Source organism: Megalobrama amblycephala, linkage group LG2 (assembly GCF_018812025.1).
Source record: "Megalobrama amblycephala isolate DHTTF-2021 linkage group LG2, ASM1881202v1, whole genome shotgun sequence".
Taxonomy (NCBI): Eukaryota; Metazoa; Chordata; class Actinopteri; order Cypriniformes; family Xenocyprididae; genus Megalobrama; species Megalobrama amblycephala.
Genome location: NC_063045.1, coordinates 30,947,610 through 30,967,542, shown reverse-complemented (window position 1 = coordinate 30,967,542; position 19,933 = coordinate 30,947,610). Strand labels below are relative to the sequence as shown.

The 19,933-nt window shown below is 35.9% G+C and overlaps 2 protein-coding genes across 6 annotated transcripts in view; both read left to right on the top strand.

Annotated features, from left to right (window-relative positions):
* Positions 1–3,960: 3,960 nt before the first annotated feature.
* Positions 3,961–13,938, top strand: soul4 (heme-binding protein soul4). 4 transcript variants are annotated; one of them, XM_048170150.1, is made up of 7 exons: positions 3,981–4,110; positions 7,304–7,454; positions 7,585–7,797; positions 7,929–8,020; positions 9,927–10,068; positions 12,023–12,206; positions 12,312–13,938. In XM_048170150.1, exons 2-7 carry the CDS (start codon positions 7,319–7,321, stop codon positions 12,484–12,486), a joined length of 942 nt encoding a protein of 313 aa, XP_048026107.1. In that variant the 5' UTR covers positions 3,981–4,110; positions 7,304–7,318; the 3' UTR covers positions 12,487–13,938. The 4 variants fall into 4 exon arrangements, with proteins under 4 accessions (XP_048026116.1, XP_048026107.1, XP_048026135.1 ...); XM_048170159.1 differs by lacking the exon at positions 7,304–7,454 and having other exon boundaries at positions 3,961–4,110; XM_048170178.1 differs by lacking the exon at positions 7,304–7,454 and having other exon boundaries at positions 4,014–4,110; positions 7,614–7,797.
* A 5,263-nt stretch (positions 13,939–19,201) lies between these two features.
* ptk7a (protein tyrosine kinase 7a) overlaps positions 19,202–19,933 on the top strand; it is a 41,368-nt gene continuing 40,636 nt past the window's right edge. The window contains exon 1 of one of the 2 annotated variants that reach the window (XM_048170119.1): positions 19,202–19,826. In XM_048170119.1, coding sequence (XP_048026076.1) covers positions 19,745–19,826 — 82 coding nt within the window. In that variant the 5' untranslated portion in view covers positions 19,202–19,744. The remainder of the gene's footprint in view (positions 19,827–19,933) is intronic. The other variant, XM_048170128.1, reaches the window with a different exon arrangement.

The following is a 19,933-nucleotide window of genomic DNA, read 5'->3' as shown; positions in this document are numbered from 1 at the left end:
ACTATAGAAACAGTCAGTGTTCTGAGATGCCACTTGGGACTGCGTATGCGTATTGGCTGGTCCACCCCGAAAGCTTTTTTAATGCTATTTGAGCATAAGAAACCAGATTTATGAGACAGTTGTTGTCAGATTTCATTGATGATTTAAAATATGAAATTTGATCGTAACCTTGGTGAACAGTTTTGGAGAATTTGATGTTTCCCCATTCAAAGAGATAGGAGCTGTACTTGCATGATTAAAATAGTTCTTCAAAGATGGCTGCTGAGTGAAATGACTTGCCTGAAAGGGACTTTAGTTTGACATCCCTGGTGTAGTGTATGAATTTTATGTTTATTTTGTCATTTTAACATCAGAGTCTAATTGCCCCTCCCTCTCCACTACGTAATTAAAGGGTTAGTTCACCCAAAAATGAAATTTCTGTCATTAATTACTCACCCTCATGTCGTCCCAAACCCGTAAGACCTCCGTTTGTCTTCGGAACACAAATTAAGATATTTTTGGATGAAATCCAAGGGTATCTGATCCACACATAGGCAGCAACGACATTGCACCTTTTGAGGTCCAGAAAGGTACTAAAGACATTGTTAAAACTATCGACGTGACTGCAGTGGTTCAAAATTAATGTTATGAAGCGACAAGAATACTTTTTAAGTATTCTCGTTGCTTCATGATATAAAGGTTGATCCACTGCAGTCACAATGACGGTTTTAATAATGTCTTTAGTACCTTTCTGGACCTCAAAATGTGCAATGTCGTTGCTGCCTATGTGTGGATCAGATACCCTCGGATTTCATCAAAAATATCTTAATCTTAAGGTTTGGGACGACATGTGGGCGAGTAATTAAACACCGAAATTTAATTTTTGGGTGAAATAACCCTTTAAAGCTGTGACCGGAGAGTACATGAAGTGTCCAACATTCCACACTTCTTTTTTTGGTTAATTAATGCCGGCATGAAATGGAAGTTGCAACAGTCTTTTCTTCCCTATTGTGACATATATATCCTAGTGAAACGGCGTCTGGAACAAGAACAAATATAGGGTGATTTTGTCCATGGGGAATTGATTGCTATTGGTGGATCTCATGTGAGTGACAGCTTGCCCCGCCCTTGAGCCAGTAAACACATCATCAGAGAAGAGATGAGAGAGGAAGGGGAAGTTATTTTGATTCAAGATTACGAGGCATGTGAATAAAAAAAAAATGATGTGCACGGATTTATAATAAATAGGCTACTGCAATATTACATAAAGCAAGAATTGTCAATTTTGATTTTATGGTGACTTTAAGTGCATCATTCAGGTATTTAAAGCACACTTTTTCTTTTTTGAATTTTCATGGTGAACACACTACTCAAGGTGATGATACACGGGGCAACTTTTTGAGCAATGCTGCCAGGCAATTTTGCTGAGCAATGTTGCTTGGGCACTTTCCCATTGAGAATGGGCAACAAATTTCGATCAAAAGTATCCAGATATAAATTTGTTGCCCATTTTTAATGGGAAAGTGCCCAAGCAGCATCGCTCGGCAAAATTGCCCGGCAGCATTGCTCAAAAAGTTGCACCTTCACTCTATAGACCTTATTTACCAGAGAAACAAGCGCGCCGCCATCTTTATAAAATTGTCTTTGAACTTCCGTTTTAAGGTAGCTCTGTACATTTCTATGGCATCGCTGTCAAAGAATAATTAGTTGGTTAAGTGGATTTACTTGCTGTAGAGTTAATGAAAGTTATCATGAGCATTGTTATGTTTAAAGCAGATGTCTAAACAAATGTCAGTAGATCGGGAAGATTTTAAAACGAGCAGTTCATTCATAAATGAAATATCGCTGTGGAAATACAAACCGGAAGTCAAAAGACAACGAGCGCAACGCTGAAAAGGGGCGGGGCTACATAAGGTCTACTATAAAAAACAGCATAGTGCTTAAGTATGCGAATTGGGACACACAGTGGGTTTTGGCCTACAAAATTACATCATCCCTGCACAAGCCACACACCCCTCTCTCTAAAATCCTGCCTACACTAACCAACCTATGGTCAGAAATCACAAACTCACAAGTTTGACAGTGTTTCCGATTGGCTAAAAAGCAGAGGTGTAAAGTACTTGAGTAAATGTAATTAGTTACTGTACTAAAGTATCTTTTTGGCTACTTTGTAGTTGTACTGAGTATCAAAGATATTGGCAACTTTTACTCTCTACTTGACTACATTTATGAGCAAGTAAATGTACTTTTTACTCCGCTACATTTGTGATGTGTAATGCAATTACAAATTACATTTTTCATGGCAGCTCAATTTTTCTGCAGCAGTTTATTTCTGATATAAAGAAGTGATATCGCCATCTAAGGGCATTGAAGGTACTATATCTTGTGCATTTTTCCTTTACTCACCCAAAACTTGTCAACAAGGATACTTTACTTGAATAAGAGTGCATTAGCAGGTAGTTGCTGATCGCAGATGTTTTATTTATTAGATGAGGAAATGACTGCAGCTGGTGATGAGGCTCAAACCAGCACATACAGTAGACTTTGACTATTTAATTTTACTTAACATTGTTTTATTTATCCGCTATATAGACAAGACCGTTTTGAAGGATATTGGTTTACTTATGGCCTTTCTGTGCACTTGAGCTCAACTGAGACCTGAGAGGTTGTAGACGTTTAAAAGGTTGTTGTGTCGACCTTGATTTATTGCAACATTGAGGTGTTCAGTTTTATTTTGATTTTCGAAAATAAACTTGATTTCTCACCCTACAAATCAATTGTTTCACTGGTAACCTATGTCTCTCAGGACTAGTGCATCTCTGAGCCTACATTCAGCACGAGTAAAATACTTAAAGGGTTAATTCACCCAAAAATGAAAATTCTGTCATTTATTACTCACCCTCATGCCGTTCCACACCTGTAAGACCTTCATTAATCTTCGTTACGCAAATTAAGATATTTTTGTTGAAATACAATGTCTCCGTGATTCCTGCATAGCCAGCAATGACATTTCCTCTCTCAAGATCCATAAAGGTACTAAAACATATTTAAATCAGTTCATGTGAGTACAGTGGTTCAATATTAATATTATAAAGTGACGAGAATATTTTTGGTGCACCAAAAAAACAAAATAACGACTTATATAGTGATGGCCGGTTTCAAAACACCCCTTCATGAAGCTTCGGAGCATAATTAATCAGCGTGTCGAATCAGCAGTTCGGAGCGCCAAAGTCACGTGATTTCAGCAGTTTGGCGGTTTGACACGCGATCCGAATCATGATTCGACACAGAAGAATCATAACGAGCTTCTTGAAGCAGTGTTTTGAAATCAGCCATCACTAAATAAGTCGTTATTTTGTTTTTGGCGCACCAAAAATATTCCCGTCACTTTATAATATTAATATTGAGCCACTGTACTCACATGAACCGACTTAAATATGTTTTTAGTACATTATTGGATCTTGAGAGAGGAAATGTCATTGCTGGCTATGCAGGCCTCACAGAGTCATCGGATTTCAACAAAAATATCTTAATTTGTGATCTGAAGATTAACAAAGGTCTTACGGGTGTGGAACGGCATGAGGGTGAGTAATAAATGACATTATTTTCATTTTTGGGTGAACTAACCCTTTAAGTACTGTTAAAATCAGATACTTTAAGACTTTTACTCAAGTCGTATTGGAATTGGTTATTTGTAACTTGAAGTGGAGTCATTTTCGATGTAAGGTATCAGTACTTTTACTCAAGTATGGTTTTCAGGTACTCTTTACACCTCTGCTAAAAAGTGGGGGCCGCTCCTTCAACGTTTTTTTTTACTTAATTTTACTTAATGTCATTTTAATTAACATTTACTGTAAAATATGTATTTTAGGTATGGGAGTGGCTTATTTTGATTCTTGATATTTGTGGTCATTGGGCTAGTTTTGTAACCCAGAGCAACTCTAGGGACACTGTATGCGTGCTATTCCTAAAGAGACGATGTAGCGTACAGAAGCTCTCAATACAAACACTAAAATGGTGTTTGCAAACATATGGAGCAGAGAATAATAGGACACTCCTCCGCACATGCGCAGTGAGACGCTATAAAATCCCCAGTGCTTTAAGCAGTCGTGCGTTTGTTGTGTCTGCTGGGTAAGTAGGTCATTCCTTATTATCATTATAATACGTTGCGTTAAATATTAGGTTACGGCACAAACGATCGTTTTGATGTATCGGAAGTGTTTGACGTGTGTAATATTTACACTGGGCGTCATTTATTTCATTTTTTTTCAAATATTTTCTATATTTCCGCCTACTGGTCAAGCTGGGCTCTCAATATTTATAATAAAGTGCATTCAATAATTGTTTGAAGAAGGTCGCGTGTAAACCCTTTGTTGCTTGACCAGTCTGTCGTCCTTCTGCAGTCACGCGCTGTTGCACATCAGTCTTATTTAGTCGCTAATCTTTTCACATCATTTATGTTTATATGAAGAACGGACAATGAAACGTTAGCACCGCCGTTTGTCCCGATGGCTTTGCAAAATCTGATTCATCAAGAAGCTTTTGAGGAACCTTGCTGTCTATTTCGTATTTATGCTTTCTGATTGCTGATCGTTTAAACTTTGAGATTGCTAATGTTTTTGTTAAAACATGCTTTGCTACTACACTAATACACCTGTGTGGGTTCAGTAAAGTATGTTTCTGATCCTTAGGGAGCTGAACAAGCACACTGAATGCTAGTATTATTGGGTCAAAACAATAGGAACCTAGTTGGCACTTCCTTATGGCCCTATCACTGATCATGCTTCATGCCAACAGCATGAAAATGCTTTTTAGATTATAAAAAAAGTCCACAAGACAATAACTTTCTATTGTTATGTAAAGTATTATTTATATGTCTATGCAGATGTTGTTGTATGTTGATTTTAGTAGACAGTTTCATGCATATTTGCTTTTTTTTTTTTTGTATATCATTAGTTTAAAGTTTCCCATTGAAGCTTGTTTCCACCACAAAATTAAAAAGGCAATTGCAACTTATTTCTCACAATTCCGAGTTTATAACCTGCAATTTTGAGTTAACATCTCAGTCAGACTTTTTTTTTTTTGTCTCAAATATGTGAGATATATGAATTTTAAAAAGCAGGCTGTAAACGAACTACGCTATGGTGGCAAGACTTCAATTTAACCACTATTAAAGGTAGGGTGGGCAATTTGTTTTATAATTACTTTTTGTTATACTGGTTGAACTCTCTTCACATCCTGATAGCAATTATTAATTGAAGTGGTGTAAACATTAAAACATGTACACACTGTATATCTTCTGTGGAAGTCTCGGGACCAAAAAATGTTTGTCCAATGATTGCATTTGGTGCGAATGCAACTACCTGTCAACATATGTATTTCCATACTCCATCTCACGTAATCAGTGCATTCCGTATGGCTATGCAGAGTTGTACACAGGCAGTCACCGGGCATTGTAAACAAACAGCAGCCACCTTTTACAGTTCCTCCTGAATCAAAACAACAAGCTTACGCTGCGTTCACACAATGTCGTAAGACTCGTAACCGTAATTATGAGATGCAATCCGTGACTTTCTACCGGGAGCTGTTCACGACTCGGATTTATGCGTTTTAGAGCTGCAACTAACGATTATTTTGATAATTGGGCATCTGAAAAAACAACTATATTGAGTTTTACTTTTTTTCTGCATTTCTTTTAAAGAAGTAAAATAAAAAATTCATGGGTAACAACTATAATTATATTGTAGCTTTAGAAATACTGCTGTAACTAAAGAGCTTACACTTACTGGTAGATTAACCATTACAGAAACATGAAAAATGATTTTAGTAAGCACCAGTACCGATAGTTTAGGCTGCCCTGACCTGTAGCACAAACCATACATTGGGTATCAGATGTCGAATAACTTTAAGCACTGTATATGTGAATGTACAGTAGTCAACATTTGAAGTGGATCAAAACCCTTTATCAAAGTTGTCCTAAAACCTTCTTCTTTGGACAACTTAGTTCTTTGGACAACTTTGAACTTTTTTGATCCACTTCAAATGTTGACTACTATAGTTTAAATCTCTACTCTACATTAAAAATGAAGATAGTAATAAAGAAAAACACAAACTCAGTGTTAACCAACAGGCAAGATAAATGTTTTGCAGGAACACACACATTCACTCTGGACACAGTCACCTCTTACTGTATCCTGTAAATAGGCTATAAGAAACATCTTAGATTTAAAATTAATTACATGTTGTTATCCCTTTACAGTATACTCTCTTAAAATACTTGAATGACATGTTGATTTTTAAATCTAAATTTAACTTTAAACAACAGATATATCAGCAAAATGAATATTTTTGCACTAAATATTAATTGTCTCCCTCTCTACAACTTTTCTTCTGTCTGACGCGGGTGCGCGCGCCGGCGCTCATTCAGTAAAGGTTAAAGTTTAACGCAGACTGTCAGGATGCAAAATGGAAATGCTCACGTGAATTTGTAACATTTACAGATAAGGATATAAATGTAGAATACATTTTTCGCTGAGGAAATGCATGCATCTGTCAAAGCGCCTGACAGGACAAGCCATTATGCTAATGCATTAGCTTGAAGCTTAAAATAAAAAAATTATCATGTTTTGATCAGCTTTGATCATGTACCTTTCCCGCAGCTGCTCATTCTGTTTTCTCCACTGTTTTTAGATGCATTTTGTCCATAAATGCATTGTTCAGTGCTGTAATTTGATGCGACTGGCGGAAGTCTTCCGTGCACGGTGGGCAGACCCAACTAATCGATAATGAGAATCGTTGTCGATGATTTTCATTATCGATTATTATCCATTTTATCGAATAGTTGATGCAGCCCTAATGCGGTTCTATGTCAACACTATTAATGTCGAAATGAATCTGCAGCAGTCAGGTGGTACAAGCCTGAGCTCTGTAAGTTGTTTACATTCATTATTATTGTATTATGTGCTTTGAGACATGAGGTAATTTAATGCCGGATCTCGTCTTGACGCTTTGCAGAATCTGCTGTGTGTTCATGTCTTCTGAAGGAGGCGTGGCTTTGTAGAGTGCTCTTAAGGGAGAGTGGGATCTCATGCTTTCAAAGCTAGCTTGCTATTGCTATTGAAATTGCCTACCCTACCTTTAAGCTTCTGACAACTCTTTCAGTCTTAAAAAAAAAAAAAATCCATTAGAATAGTTTGAGCGTGCAGTTCTGAAACAATGTGAACAGACTAGTGAGTGGATGAAATTTTTTTCTTAGAATTGTGAGTTTATATCCAACAGCGCTGCCTTTTTTCCTTCTGAATTCTGAATTTATATCTCTTTTAAGGGATGCATTTCGTGGATGGAAAGATCTGTGTGTATCACCAAATGCATATTTTGTTCAAGAACTGTTTTTGTACATTGCATTTTTGCTGAGCGTCCTACATCCAGGCTAAGTCACCAGGCCTGGATTGGACACCAAGAGCAAGTCAAGACTGGTAGATTGATGATTTAATATTGAATACCGCTACATACGCTTTATATGAGTGAATCTGTTAGTGTAAAGTACTAAACTGTTGTTCATTTAAATAACTGACTGTTAATTGAGTGTTTGTTTTCTGGCTTAAGAGTTTCCTGATTCACCTCCTGATTCGCAGTCACTCACTGTGCCACTTTGGGCAATGGCTCTGATCTCTATTGAGGATCTTGATGGACTGGATGATGAGCAGTTGGATGATGATATCACAGACCACTCTGAACCAATGGATGATGAGGAGCAGGACAGAATGTACGCCCATTGGCAGGCCGTAGGAAGGACACATCATGTTTCTGTTCCAAGAGGTACAACGCATTGACGACAGCCCACGAGACATTTCCATGGAAACTGAGTAGAGGAAGAAATGATCTGAGACCAGTTTCCTTTTGTGAAATCATAAGAGAATCTAATATAGTTCACTTTGGGTTTTGTATAGAGATGAGAGGACCTATTGAGGAGATGACGAGGAGGAACCAGACCTCAGAACGAGAGCAAGTGCCTTTTGTCACCGTCTCCAGACATGAGAAGGTAAATTCAGCCATTTTCGGTTCACAGTCAGGCTAGTTTGTACATCACTGGTTCTAGAAACACGGGCCAAAATATGTCCCACAATTGTAGGTTAGGAAAGTAGCAACATTTCCACTTTGAAATGAAATAGAGATGATCACTAAAATGTTTTAACATAATTGTACAATTTTCATTTTATTTTTTCTGTATTTTATTAGAATTATGACATTAAAGGCCAGTTTATACCAAGGACAATAACTATAATGATAAATATATAGTTCTAAAAATCATTCTAAATGAAAATAGCAGAGTTTACACCACCACTATAAAAAAACGACACGGAGGAATAATATCATTGTAATCACTTTCAGAACTTTTTTTTTCTTGCTGAAAAATAATAAAAACAATGACAGCCAATCAGAATCCATCCTGCTTTAAAGAGCTCGAGCATTTAAAGCGGCAGACAACAAAACTACAGCGCTTGTGTAGAATAAACAGAACGATATCATTTGCTGGTGTGGAGGCTAATACAGTTATCTTTACAGTTATCTTTACAGTTATCTTTACAGTTATCTTTACAGTTATCTTTACAGTTATCTTTACAGTTATTAGCCTTAACACTCACTACCTGTAAAACCAATACTCAATAAAAAAACAACAAAAAAAACAGAAATATAAACATCATTAAAAGAAACATTACTACTTTGTTCTGAAAGAAAGAAGAGGTTATTTTAATAAGTACATGTGTGATATGCAAAATATATTTTTAACACAATCAGTGTTAGTTTTACTATCTGAAAATGCTGATATATTGACCGCCAAAAAAAAAAAAAAAAAAAAAAAAACGCACACAAGCAGTAGGTTGCACTAAAATGTAAATATATATGTTTAACAATATATGTTTCTACCATTCAAAAGTCTGGGGTCAGTATGATTATTATTATTATTATTTATTTTATTTTTTTTGGTAACCCTTTACAGTATTTTTCATTTGTTAACATTAGTTAATATGAACTAACAATGAAAATATTTCTAAAGCATTTATTAATCTCAGTTAATGTTAATTCAACATTTACTAATACAGTATTAAAATCAAAGTGTATCTGCTAATATTATTTAATATTTTTTAATAAAATGCACTAACAGTGATCAGTTGTGTTTTTATTAACTAATGCTAACCGAGATTAATACATACTGTAACAAATATATGTCAATGCATTGACTTATGTTAATTAATGTGACCTTATTGAAAAGTGTTAGATGTTTTTTAAAGGAAATTAATAGTTTTATTTAGCAAGGATGTATTAAATTGATTAAAAAGTGACAGTAAAGACATTTAAAATGTTACAAAGATTTATTTCAAATTCTGTTCTTTTGAACTTTCTATTCATCAAAGTATACTGGAAAAAATGTATTTCGTTTTCCACAAAAATATGAAGCAGCATAGTTGTTTTCAACACTGATAATAATCAGAAATGTTTCTTGAGCAGCAAATCAGCATAGAATGATTTCTGAAGGATCATGTGACACTGAAGAGTAATGATGCTGAAAATTCCGCTTTGATCACCGGAATAAATTTAAAATATGACACAAATGTATTTTAAAATAGCTTTTTTTGAATTGAATAATACATTTAAAAAAAAATTCAAATAGGAAGCACTATTTCACAGTATGACTGTTTTTACTGTACTTTAATCAAATAAGTACAGCTGTGGTGAGTCCATTAAAAAAAAAAAATAAATAAATAAAATTTAAATATACCTCAAAATATAAAATATACCTCAAGCTTTTGAAAGGGTAGTGTAAGCTCAGAAATATAAGCTTGCTTTTCCTAGTACTCAAGAATCATTTACATGTTTGTTTGTCATTTAATAATTTCTACATAAAGATGTAAGAGAAATTGTCGATGAACTTCAATGTGTTGCAGCTTGGCGAGGTGTTGTACGAGGAGAGAGTGTATCCTCCAGGAAAATGGGCATGTGTCAGAAAAGCAGACATGCTGTATGAGCAAAGCATCTCCAATGCATTTATGAAACTCATGCGCTTCATCTGCAAGGAGAATTCAACAGGTGAACACACACATACACTCCAACATCTCTAGTTCCGTTTTACTGAAGGATACAGCCAGAAGGTGCCGAAAATGAACATTTATGTGAGTTTTAGGATTCTTGAGGGGCCTCATGAAACTATTTTGGGTTGGTAGTTTTTAGTCACAGGTGTGGTTAATATGTGTCTTTGGCTTAAAAAGAGAAACTAATCACATTAAAGTCCAAAGTATACTTCACTTTTTACCTATACACTAGGGTCCGTGTATTTCGCGTGTAGCTTGAGGGTGAAAGATGATCCGTACGCAGATTTTGCAACAGACAGAAAGCTTGGTTATAAAAGTGACTTCTGTGTGAGTTTCACCGACTTTATTGCCCTCAAATTTTCGCAGAAATTATGCAAATATGTATAGTCATATAAAATATATATAATATAATATTACACACACAAGTGATTAACATTTAAAAAAAAATGTAATTAATTACACGATGTGGTGATTAATTAATCGCATTAACTGCAATTTAATTGCACGTCAAATTTGTCTGAGAAACCCAAAAGAAAAAGAGACATTACAAAAAGTAGCATTAGAAAGAAATATTTAATTTGATTCAACATGAGGGTGAGTAAATAATGATGGAATTTTCATTTTTGGGTAAACTATCCTTTTAATGTTTTTTTTTTTTTTTTTTAAATTATTATAATTATTATTATGGAAGTATTTATTTATTTTATTATTATTATTTTTTTTTCAAATCAAGTGAATGTAAAACTGCCAGTAGGTGGCGGTAAATGTCTTAATGAGTGTGTCGTTGAATGAGTCATTCATTCATTCGATTAGTTCAAACAGCTGATTCTTTGAGGAATTAAGTAAATGGCCCTCTTTATCAATGGGCTATTGAATCATTGATTCACCCGATTGATTCGATCAGAAACGAAACACCGCTGTGTTTTGCTTGGAGACACGCAACCGTTCTGCTCTGGCTTTATAGGTAATATTTTCAATGGCAAAATTGAGCAAAAGCAGACAATATTATGTCTAAAATATAACACAATATTAACTTCTGATTTATTGAACTGTTGTATAAAAACAGTATCAAATTTGCAATCATGCTATTTGGGACGAAAACAGCACTTGTGTGATATTTCGCTTGTTACTGGTGTGGGTAGGCAAGTTCGGTCCTAGAGAGCCGCTGTCCTGCAGAGTTTAGCTCCAACCCTGAAAAAAAACCTTCAGCTGCCTATAGCCTTAGTAATCCTGAAGAGCTTGATTAGCTTCATTTAAGGTTGGAGCTAAACTCCGCAGGACAGCGGCTCTCTAGGACAGAACTTGCCCCTGGCCTAACTATATCATATGACACAAATATGAGACGACAACTCATACAGGGGCATTTTTGACCAGATATCTTGAATTTTAGGATCATTCTAACTCCGTCACGTGGTGAGTTGTTGCCCTGCTTCATATTCGTCATCAATCAACTGTATGAAATGTCAGATGACCTATGTAGGTCAGGGGCGGGGCGGGTGCGTTAATTGCGTTAATAATTTTAACGCGTTATTTTTCACTAACTATATATATATATATATATATATATATATATATATATATATATATATATATATATATATATATATATATATATATATATATATATATATATATATATATATATATATATATATATATATATATATATATAATACCTTTAGGCTGCATAATTGGCTCAATCAAAATCACTAAAGTGGACCAAAAACTGATTTGAGTCCAGATTTAGTGTGAATGTAAAAGTGGTTTCTTTTCAGTTCACTGTTATTTCAGCTAAAAGAGGTCTGAGTTTGGTTCTAGTGTGACCACTCCTATAGAATGCGAAGATGCAGTTGCAATTTTGTCAAAATAATCGCAATATGATTGCTTTGTACAAAACATTCAGTCCCACCTTGTTTAGCCCAATTTGCTAAGTTTAGGCTCTTTGTCTCCAGGACGGTACCTTGGCATGTCAGTGCCTGTTGTGAATGAGATCACGATGGCAGATGATGGCACTAACTTCATGAAGGATGTGTTGACGGCGTATTATCTGCCTGCTGAGTTCCAGGCCAGACCGCCCGAACCAACCGATCCTGATATCAGCATTGTTGACAGGGACACGATCCGAGTCATAACCAGGTACTCGACCGACCTCCCGAACAAGACCCTCTCTTTCATTAGCAGTTCTTTAGACCTGTATGCACATACTAGAATGATTATAGTTCAAAGTTTCTTTCGTTCTAGGGTGTTTTACGGGACCACAACAGAGGAGACCGTCTCTCGTCAGATCAGCATGCTTTGGGAGCTTTTGGGCAACTCGGGGGATGTTCTCCGGGACCGCTACATGGTAGCCGTTTACGAGAATCCTGGCGTGCCCCAACGTAGGAATGAGATCTGGTTCATTCGACGTGCCCCGTGAACATTTCGGAGCACATTTAAGCAGAGAGACGTTTTGAGTCGCTGAATGTCTCGTAATGAAGATGCGGAGCTAGTCACAATCAAAAAACCCTTTTATCCTTTTGTATTGTTGTGAGTGTCATGCAGAAAACATTTGTTTTTAATCATCAAGGAAAGAAACTGCAGTTTATTACACAATAGATATAACAAATATAGATTATCACTGTATATAGCCTGCTGTTGATTTCAGGGTCAACACATGGAATTGCTAAGAGATATCAGTGGGTGAAACTTCAACCCCAAGTATTACAAATGTTTCTTTGTATTATTCATGTTATAAATAATGCCAGGGTGAAGACGATTCAATACGCTTCTGCTCTTTTCTGCTTGATTTAAATGTTTTACACTACTTGAATTTACTTTCATTTTCAGTTTGTTTATTTTATCCCAGAAAATAGCATTTCTAGGTTTTAAAATGGTGCCCTAAAATGGCGTTGTCTGCAGTGACTCGAATACCATACCATGCACAACTAAACTGTGAACTGTAAATCCCTCAATAATGGCTTTTGTAGATTCTTGTTTGCAATACATGTTGCTTGAAAAATAGTTATTGTATGTATTTGCAGATGGTTATTAAGTTTCAATACTTATCATATATTTTGAATTAAGTAGTCATTTTAAATTTTGTGTTGGAGGACTATTGTAAAATACCCTTTTTTTTTTTTTTTTTTTTTTTTTTTTAACTTTGTGTAACAGACCCTCAAACCATTTACCAGACAATCATCGGTCAGAGCACTAAAATGCAATCTTCTACATTTTTTTTTTTATCTTATGGGCCAATCAAATTATTTCTTTCTTTGATATTAGTAGTGCAGTTTAAATCAGTCATTTGCTACAAGGTGGATAATAGTATGGCATTGTGTTTTTTACGGGTATGCTTGTTAATCTCTTTTCTTAAGGTGGAGTCTACAAGTGTAATATATCTAAACACCACTTTTTCTTCATCAAATAAATGAAACCACATGATTAGATCTAAGGTTACATGCGTGGGTTGGCTACACCTTGTTTTTGGCAAAACATATGTCCCTTTGCAGCAGTATTGTATCCGATTACTATTTGGTCTCAAAGATGTAACTGCATTTTCTTATTGTATTTCGTTGTTGTGTTTTATGTAATGTTGTGCAAACGTATGTGAAACATCAGCGCAACGTGTTGTCTTTTTAACTCTTTAAAGCACTGTTTTGACATTCTTTAACATGATTCCTTGCTTTTGTATCATTAATGGCTTAGGTGGTACAAATGTGGATTTTGCCTTGCCTTGTATTTTAAAACTTGCACTCTCCCATCTCAAGTCTGTTATAATATTAATACATTTTATTTATAGAGAGCACTGGGCATATTAACAATAGCTTGCTTTTGAAAAGTTGAATAAATGTATTCAAATAAAAAACAATAAATGATGTGTTTAATTGTTGTGGAGGTGTTGGATAACTAAAACACCAAACTTGTGAAAAACATGTTTATGAAAGGGCAACTCATAGAAAATAACCAAAACAATCCAACGTTCTTGTTTAGTACAGTGCCTAGATTAACAAATAAAAAGACATCACAAGAAAAGAATATTCCAGTATAGTTTAGTAGTAATGACTTAATGAATTTCTTCACTGAGAAAATCGAAAGCATCAGAAATATAATTGTAAATGTACAACCTTTGATGATTCAGCCTCAATTATCGCCCCTCATGAACAGTTGCAGTGCTTTACAAATATAGGACAGGAAGAGCTAAATAAACGTATCATTGCGTCTAAACCAACAACATGTTTATTAGATCCAATACCCACTAAACTACTGAAAGAATTGTTACCTGTTGCAGAAGAGCCTCTTATAAATTTTATTAACTCGTCTTTATCTCTAGGCCATGTCCCAAGACCGTTCAAGCTGGCACTTATTAAGCCTCTCATTAAGAAACCACAATTAGATCCAAATGTATTAGCAAATTATAGACCCATTTCAAATCTTCCATTTATGTCTAAAATACTAGAAAACGTGGTGTCGGCTCAATTGTGCTCCTTCTTGCAAAAAAATTATATCTATGAAAAATTTCAGTCAGGATTCAGACATCATCAACGACTTACTTCTAGCTTCTGACCAAGGCTGTGTCTCAATACTAGTGTTACTTGATCTCAGTGCTGCGTTCAACACTATAGGCCATAAAATACTCCTAGATTGACTACAAAATTACACTGGTGTTCAAGGACAGGCATTAAGGTGGTTTAGGTTGTACCTATCAGACCGTTACCATTTTGTATATTTAAACAGGAAAAAATCGAAGATAACATCAGTAAACTATGGAGTGCCGCAAGGATCTGTGTTGGGCCCTCTGTTGTTTTCAATATATATGCTGCCACTTGGTAATATTATAAGAAAACATGGAATTAGTTTCCACTGCTCTGCTGATGATACTCAGTTATATATTTCAACACGACCAGATGAAATCTCTAAATTATCCAAATTGGCAGAGTGTGTTAAAGATATAAAATATTGGATGACCAGTAATTTTCTTCTATTAAATTCAGTAAGACTGAGGTATTACTTATTGGACCAAAAATCTGCACACAGAATCTCTTAGACTATAATCTGGATTTAGAAGGATGTACTGTTACTCCATCCTCGACAGTTAAAGACCTGGGGCTGTATTCACAAAACATTTTATCTTATTGCTAAGAGTTCTCCTAAATAGCAGTAAAAGTTCTTCTCTTAAAACCTATTCACAAATCTGCTGAGACAAACTTTTACTAAGGAATAGACTGAAGTCTTAAACTAAGAGTAAGGGTGGGGTTGACCTCGTTGCTATGGAGTAAACACGCAGTGATTGGCTGATGGGGGACGAGTCAGCGATTTAATCATGGAAATATTATAGAATGAGGTGTCACTTTCCATATTCAAATAAATATTTTTAATAAAAATCTTGTCATAGTCAAAATAAAATGTTGCCATATTGTTGCCATTAAGGTTTTAAAATAGCCCAAGTGTCACTAATTAAACTAGTATATACAATTAATTGTCCACCTCTTGGATGTCTTCATCTCAAGAGAATGCAGAATTCAAGCGACAAATTATGTTTTATAAACAAAGTTTGGGAGAAACACATTCGAACAGTCTTTCTAATCAGCTCGAGAGCATGAATATATACACAGACGAAAGCCGACTCGCCTATGGTTACTTCGACAGTTTTCTGTATTCCTCCGCCAACCCGCTCCTCACTCTCGGCTGGGGATACGGAGGTAACTTTGGGTTTGGGCTGAATTCCAAGCTCGGAGCCCTCAATCCCCTTGGACAGCACACCAAATACACTTATTATATTATATATATATATATATATATATATATATATATATATATATATATATATATATATATATAGGCTATATATAGGCCTTTTTTTTTGGAGTCTCATCATAGATTCAGATCTATAAATCAAAATGTATTGAATTTATGAATCAAGGCTCTATCGCTATTGCCTCATGGTGTACAGTGTCTTTGGGTGGATTAGGACTGTTTGTGATTTTGTCTTAGTGACTTAGGAGTCCTCTTGACTACTATTGTTTCACAGATTTAGGAGCTAGTTTTAGTGCTAAAATGTTTTGTGAAATACTCTTAGAGCAAAAATTTAGGACTCCTAAAATTAGGACTGACGCGCCCATTATTTTTAAGAGTTTCTGCTAAATCAGCAAGTTAGGAGCTTCTTTTAGCTAAAAGATGTTTTGTGAATACGTGTGTTATTATTAGACAGCAACTTGTCCTTTGAAAATATATTGGTAAAATATATTGACATATTTTATATGTTAAAAAAACAGCCTTCTTCCACCTCAGAAACATTGCTAAGCTACGGAATATGTTATCTATTTCTGATGCAGAAAAGTTAGTTAATGCATTCATGACGTCTAGGCTAGATTACTATAATGCATTACTAGCTGGTTGTCCTGCTTCCTCAATAAACAAGCTACAGTTAGTCCAAAATGCAGCTGCTAGAGTTCTTAACAAGTCAAGAAAATATTATCATATATCACCAATTTTATCATCTCTACACTGGTTATCTATTAAGTTCTGTATCGATTATAAAGTAATGCTACTGACCTATAAGGCCCTAAATGGCTTAGCTACTGTGTATTTAACCAATCTTCTATCACCCTACAATCCATTATGCTCTTTAAGATCACAAAACTCTGGACTTCTGGCTGTACCTAGGATATCTAAGTCTACTAAAGGAGGGAGAGCATTTTCACATTTGGCTAAACTCTGGAACAGCCTTCCTGATAATGTTTGGGGCTCAGAATCACTCAGTTTAAATCTAGATTAAAGACGCATCTCTTTAACCAAGCATTCACATAGCGAATTGAACTGAATGTTTAAACTAAATTATTTATACTTCAAATTGGTACGCTACTCCACTCGGCTCTCAATATGGCACATTTTTCACCACAGATTTACACTGGGGAAATGTGGGGCGCTGTTGAGCTCGAGAGGGCAACGGCATCCGTTGCTCCCTACTAAGTGAAGTGACATGACATGTGGCCAAGTATGGTGACCCATACTCGGAATTTGTGCTCTGCATTTAACCCATCCAAGTGCACACACACACCGTGAACACACACCCGGAGCAGTGGGCAGCCATTGCTGCGGCGCCCGGAGAGCAGTTGGGGGTACGGTGCCTTGCTCAAGGGTCTCACCTCAGTCGTGATATTGAGGGTGGAGAGAGCGCTGGATATTCACTCCCCTCACCGACAATCCCTGCCAGACCTGAGACTCGAACCCATGACCTTTGGGTTACAAGTCAGATTCTCTATCCATTAGGCCACGACTGCCCCCCGTAAATGTACTATCTTTACATTTACACATATTATCTGAAGTTGTGAAGTTGTGTTTATAAATTATACAGACTGCAAGTGTAAAAATAAAGTATGAATGAAAATAAAGACAGTGTTGTCTCTGTGAATACAGAGAAAACGATGGTAACTTTAACCACATTTAACAGTACATTAGCAACATGCTAACAAAACATTTATAGATGTTAAGACAATTTACAAATATCACTAAAAATATCATGATATCATGGATCATGTCAGTTATTATTGCTCCATCTACCATTTTTCGCTATTGTCCTTGCTTGCTTAGTCTGATGATTCAGCTGTGCACAGATCCAGACGTTCTGCCCTTGTCTAATGCCTTGAACATGGGCTGGCATATGCAAATATTGGGGGCGTAAATATTAATGATCCCGACTGTTGCGTAACAGTCGGTGTTATGTTGAGATTCGCCTGTTCTTCGGAGGTCTTTTAAACAAATGAGATTTACACAAGAAGGAGGAAACAATGGAGTTTGAGACTCACTGTATGTCATTTCCATGTACTGAACTCTTGTTATTCAACTATGCCAAGGTAAATTCAATTTTTAATTCTAGGGCACCTTTAATAAAGAGTATGTTATTTATACAGTGACGGCGGCTATGCAGTGTTAATTTACATTTGATTACTTTATTCCATGTCTGGAACTGAAAACTGCTGTTACTTCTCTTTAGTAATGTTTTAAATTTCACCAAATATCAAAAAAGTTTGTTTTTTTGTCATTTTTTTTTTTACCCATAAACTTCCTACTCTCCCACATTTTTTTATTTGTTTATTTTGCTTGCTTTCGTGTATGTATGGTTTTTTTTTTTGCATGTGAATGTTTCGGTTGATGCTCTTTAATGTTCCCCTGAAGGTGTTTGTTGTACATTATCATTTCTGTTTCTTTGATTAATACAATAAAACAAATAAATAAATAAATAAATAAATTACATTATTCTTCTTGTAAAAGAAGTGATTTTAATTTTACCACACAGCTATCAAAGAAAAATTGATGTAGGCCTATTTACAAACCCGATTCCAAAAATGTTGGGACACTGTACAAATTGTGAATAAAAAAGGAATGCAATAATTTACAAATCTCATAAACTTATATTTTATTCACAATAGAATATACATAACATATCAGATGTTGAAAGTGAGGCATTTTGAAATGTCATGCCAAATATTGGATCATTTTGGATTTCATGAGAGCTACACATTCCAAAAAAGTTGGGACAGGTAGCAATAAGAGGCCAGAAAAGTTAAATGTACATATAAGGAACAGCTGGAGGACCAATTTGCAACTTATTAGGTCAATTGGCAACATGATTGGGTATAAAAAGAGCCTCTCATGGTTTGCAGACTGTTATAAAAAGAGGGGATGCCACACAGTGGTAAACATGGCCTTGTCCCAACTTTTTTGAGGCGTGTTGATGCCATGAAATTTAAAATCAACTTATTTTCCCTTAAAATGATACGTTTTCTCAGTTTAAACATTTGATAGGTCATCTATGTTGTATTCTGAATAAAATATTGAAATTTGAAACTTCCACATCATTGCATTCTGTTTTTATTCACAATTTGTACAGTGTCCCAACTGTTTTGGAATCGGGTTTGTAATAAAAAGAAGTTATGTCTTTATTTAGATACTGTCAAATGTACAGGGCAAGATTCGTCTTCCTTGGTCTTGTTGGGAATAAAATATTTATGGGGCAACAATCATGCTTTCCTCCAATCTGTCAACATCGGCTGCCCAATGGGATCTGAATGCAACTTATTTTCAGTTCAATTAGAGAGTGCACGTGACGTCACCGAGAGCTGCGTGTGCATGTGAGGCTGAGAGTGCACGTCTGCTGCTGCCAATGGAAACCAGTGCATCTGCCAATAGAGGGCAGTCACGGTGAAGAACAAATGATTTTCCAGACCAGTTGAAATTCTTTTAAGCAACTGTGTTACTTATGCAGCTATTTTAAGTAATGCTGAATATAAGACAAATTAAAATAGATCTTTTGAACCGAGTGAAACTAACTTAAAAGCACTGGTGTTACTGGTCTCCACTTACCTTCCTCCAGCCCGGTAAAGCCCACCCACCCATCCACTCCCACTGGAGAGAGAAACACGACTCCTGCTCTCATACAAACCCCCAGCACTGGCTCAAACACGGTTAGAGGGGCTCTTTGTCTCCATTTCGAGGAGATTTTTGGTGAATTCAGCATGGAGCGCTTGACACGTCTAGCCAAACCCACAGCTCCAAACTAAAGAGTTCCTAAAGAGCTCCTGAAAGACTCGCTTTGAGGAAGAACAAGAAACTGGATTTTAGCGTTTATACAACAACCCACATACATACACTTTTGAGCCTTTAATTTATTCCCGTCGCGTTTATCGACTTCAACCATGGGTTTATGGACGAGAAGACGCGAATGCAAACTTACAAACACCGAGGCTGTTTTCCTAGCGTTTACTCTGATCAGTGAAGGTAAGAAAGCATCAATCCCTCCATGAGCGGTTCCTTGCGTGCGGTTTTGCTACACAGTAACGTTACATGTTGTAGTTTTGCATGGTTCAGAACTTAACTTCTTTTCC

Excerpts from the sequence above, each read along its gene's own strand:
- soul4 (XM_048170150.1), top strand. The coding sequence starts at position 7,319 with ATGGAAAGATCTGTGTGTATCACCAAATGCATATTTTGTTCAAGAACT. Across the intron at positions 10,069-12,022 it reads CTGCAAGGAGAATTCAACAG|GACGGTACCTTGGCATGTCA; the intron begins GTGAACACACAC and ends CTTTGTCTCCAG. Across the intron at positions 12,207-12,311 it reads ACGATCCGAGTCATAACCAG|GGTGTTTTACGGGACCACAA; the intron begins GTACTCGACCGA and ends CTTTCGTTCTAG.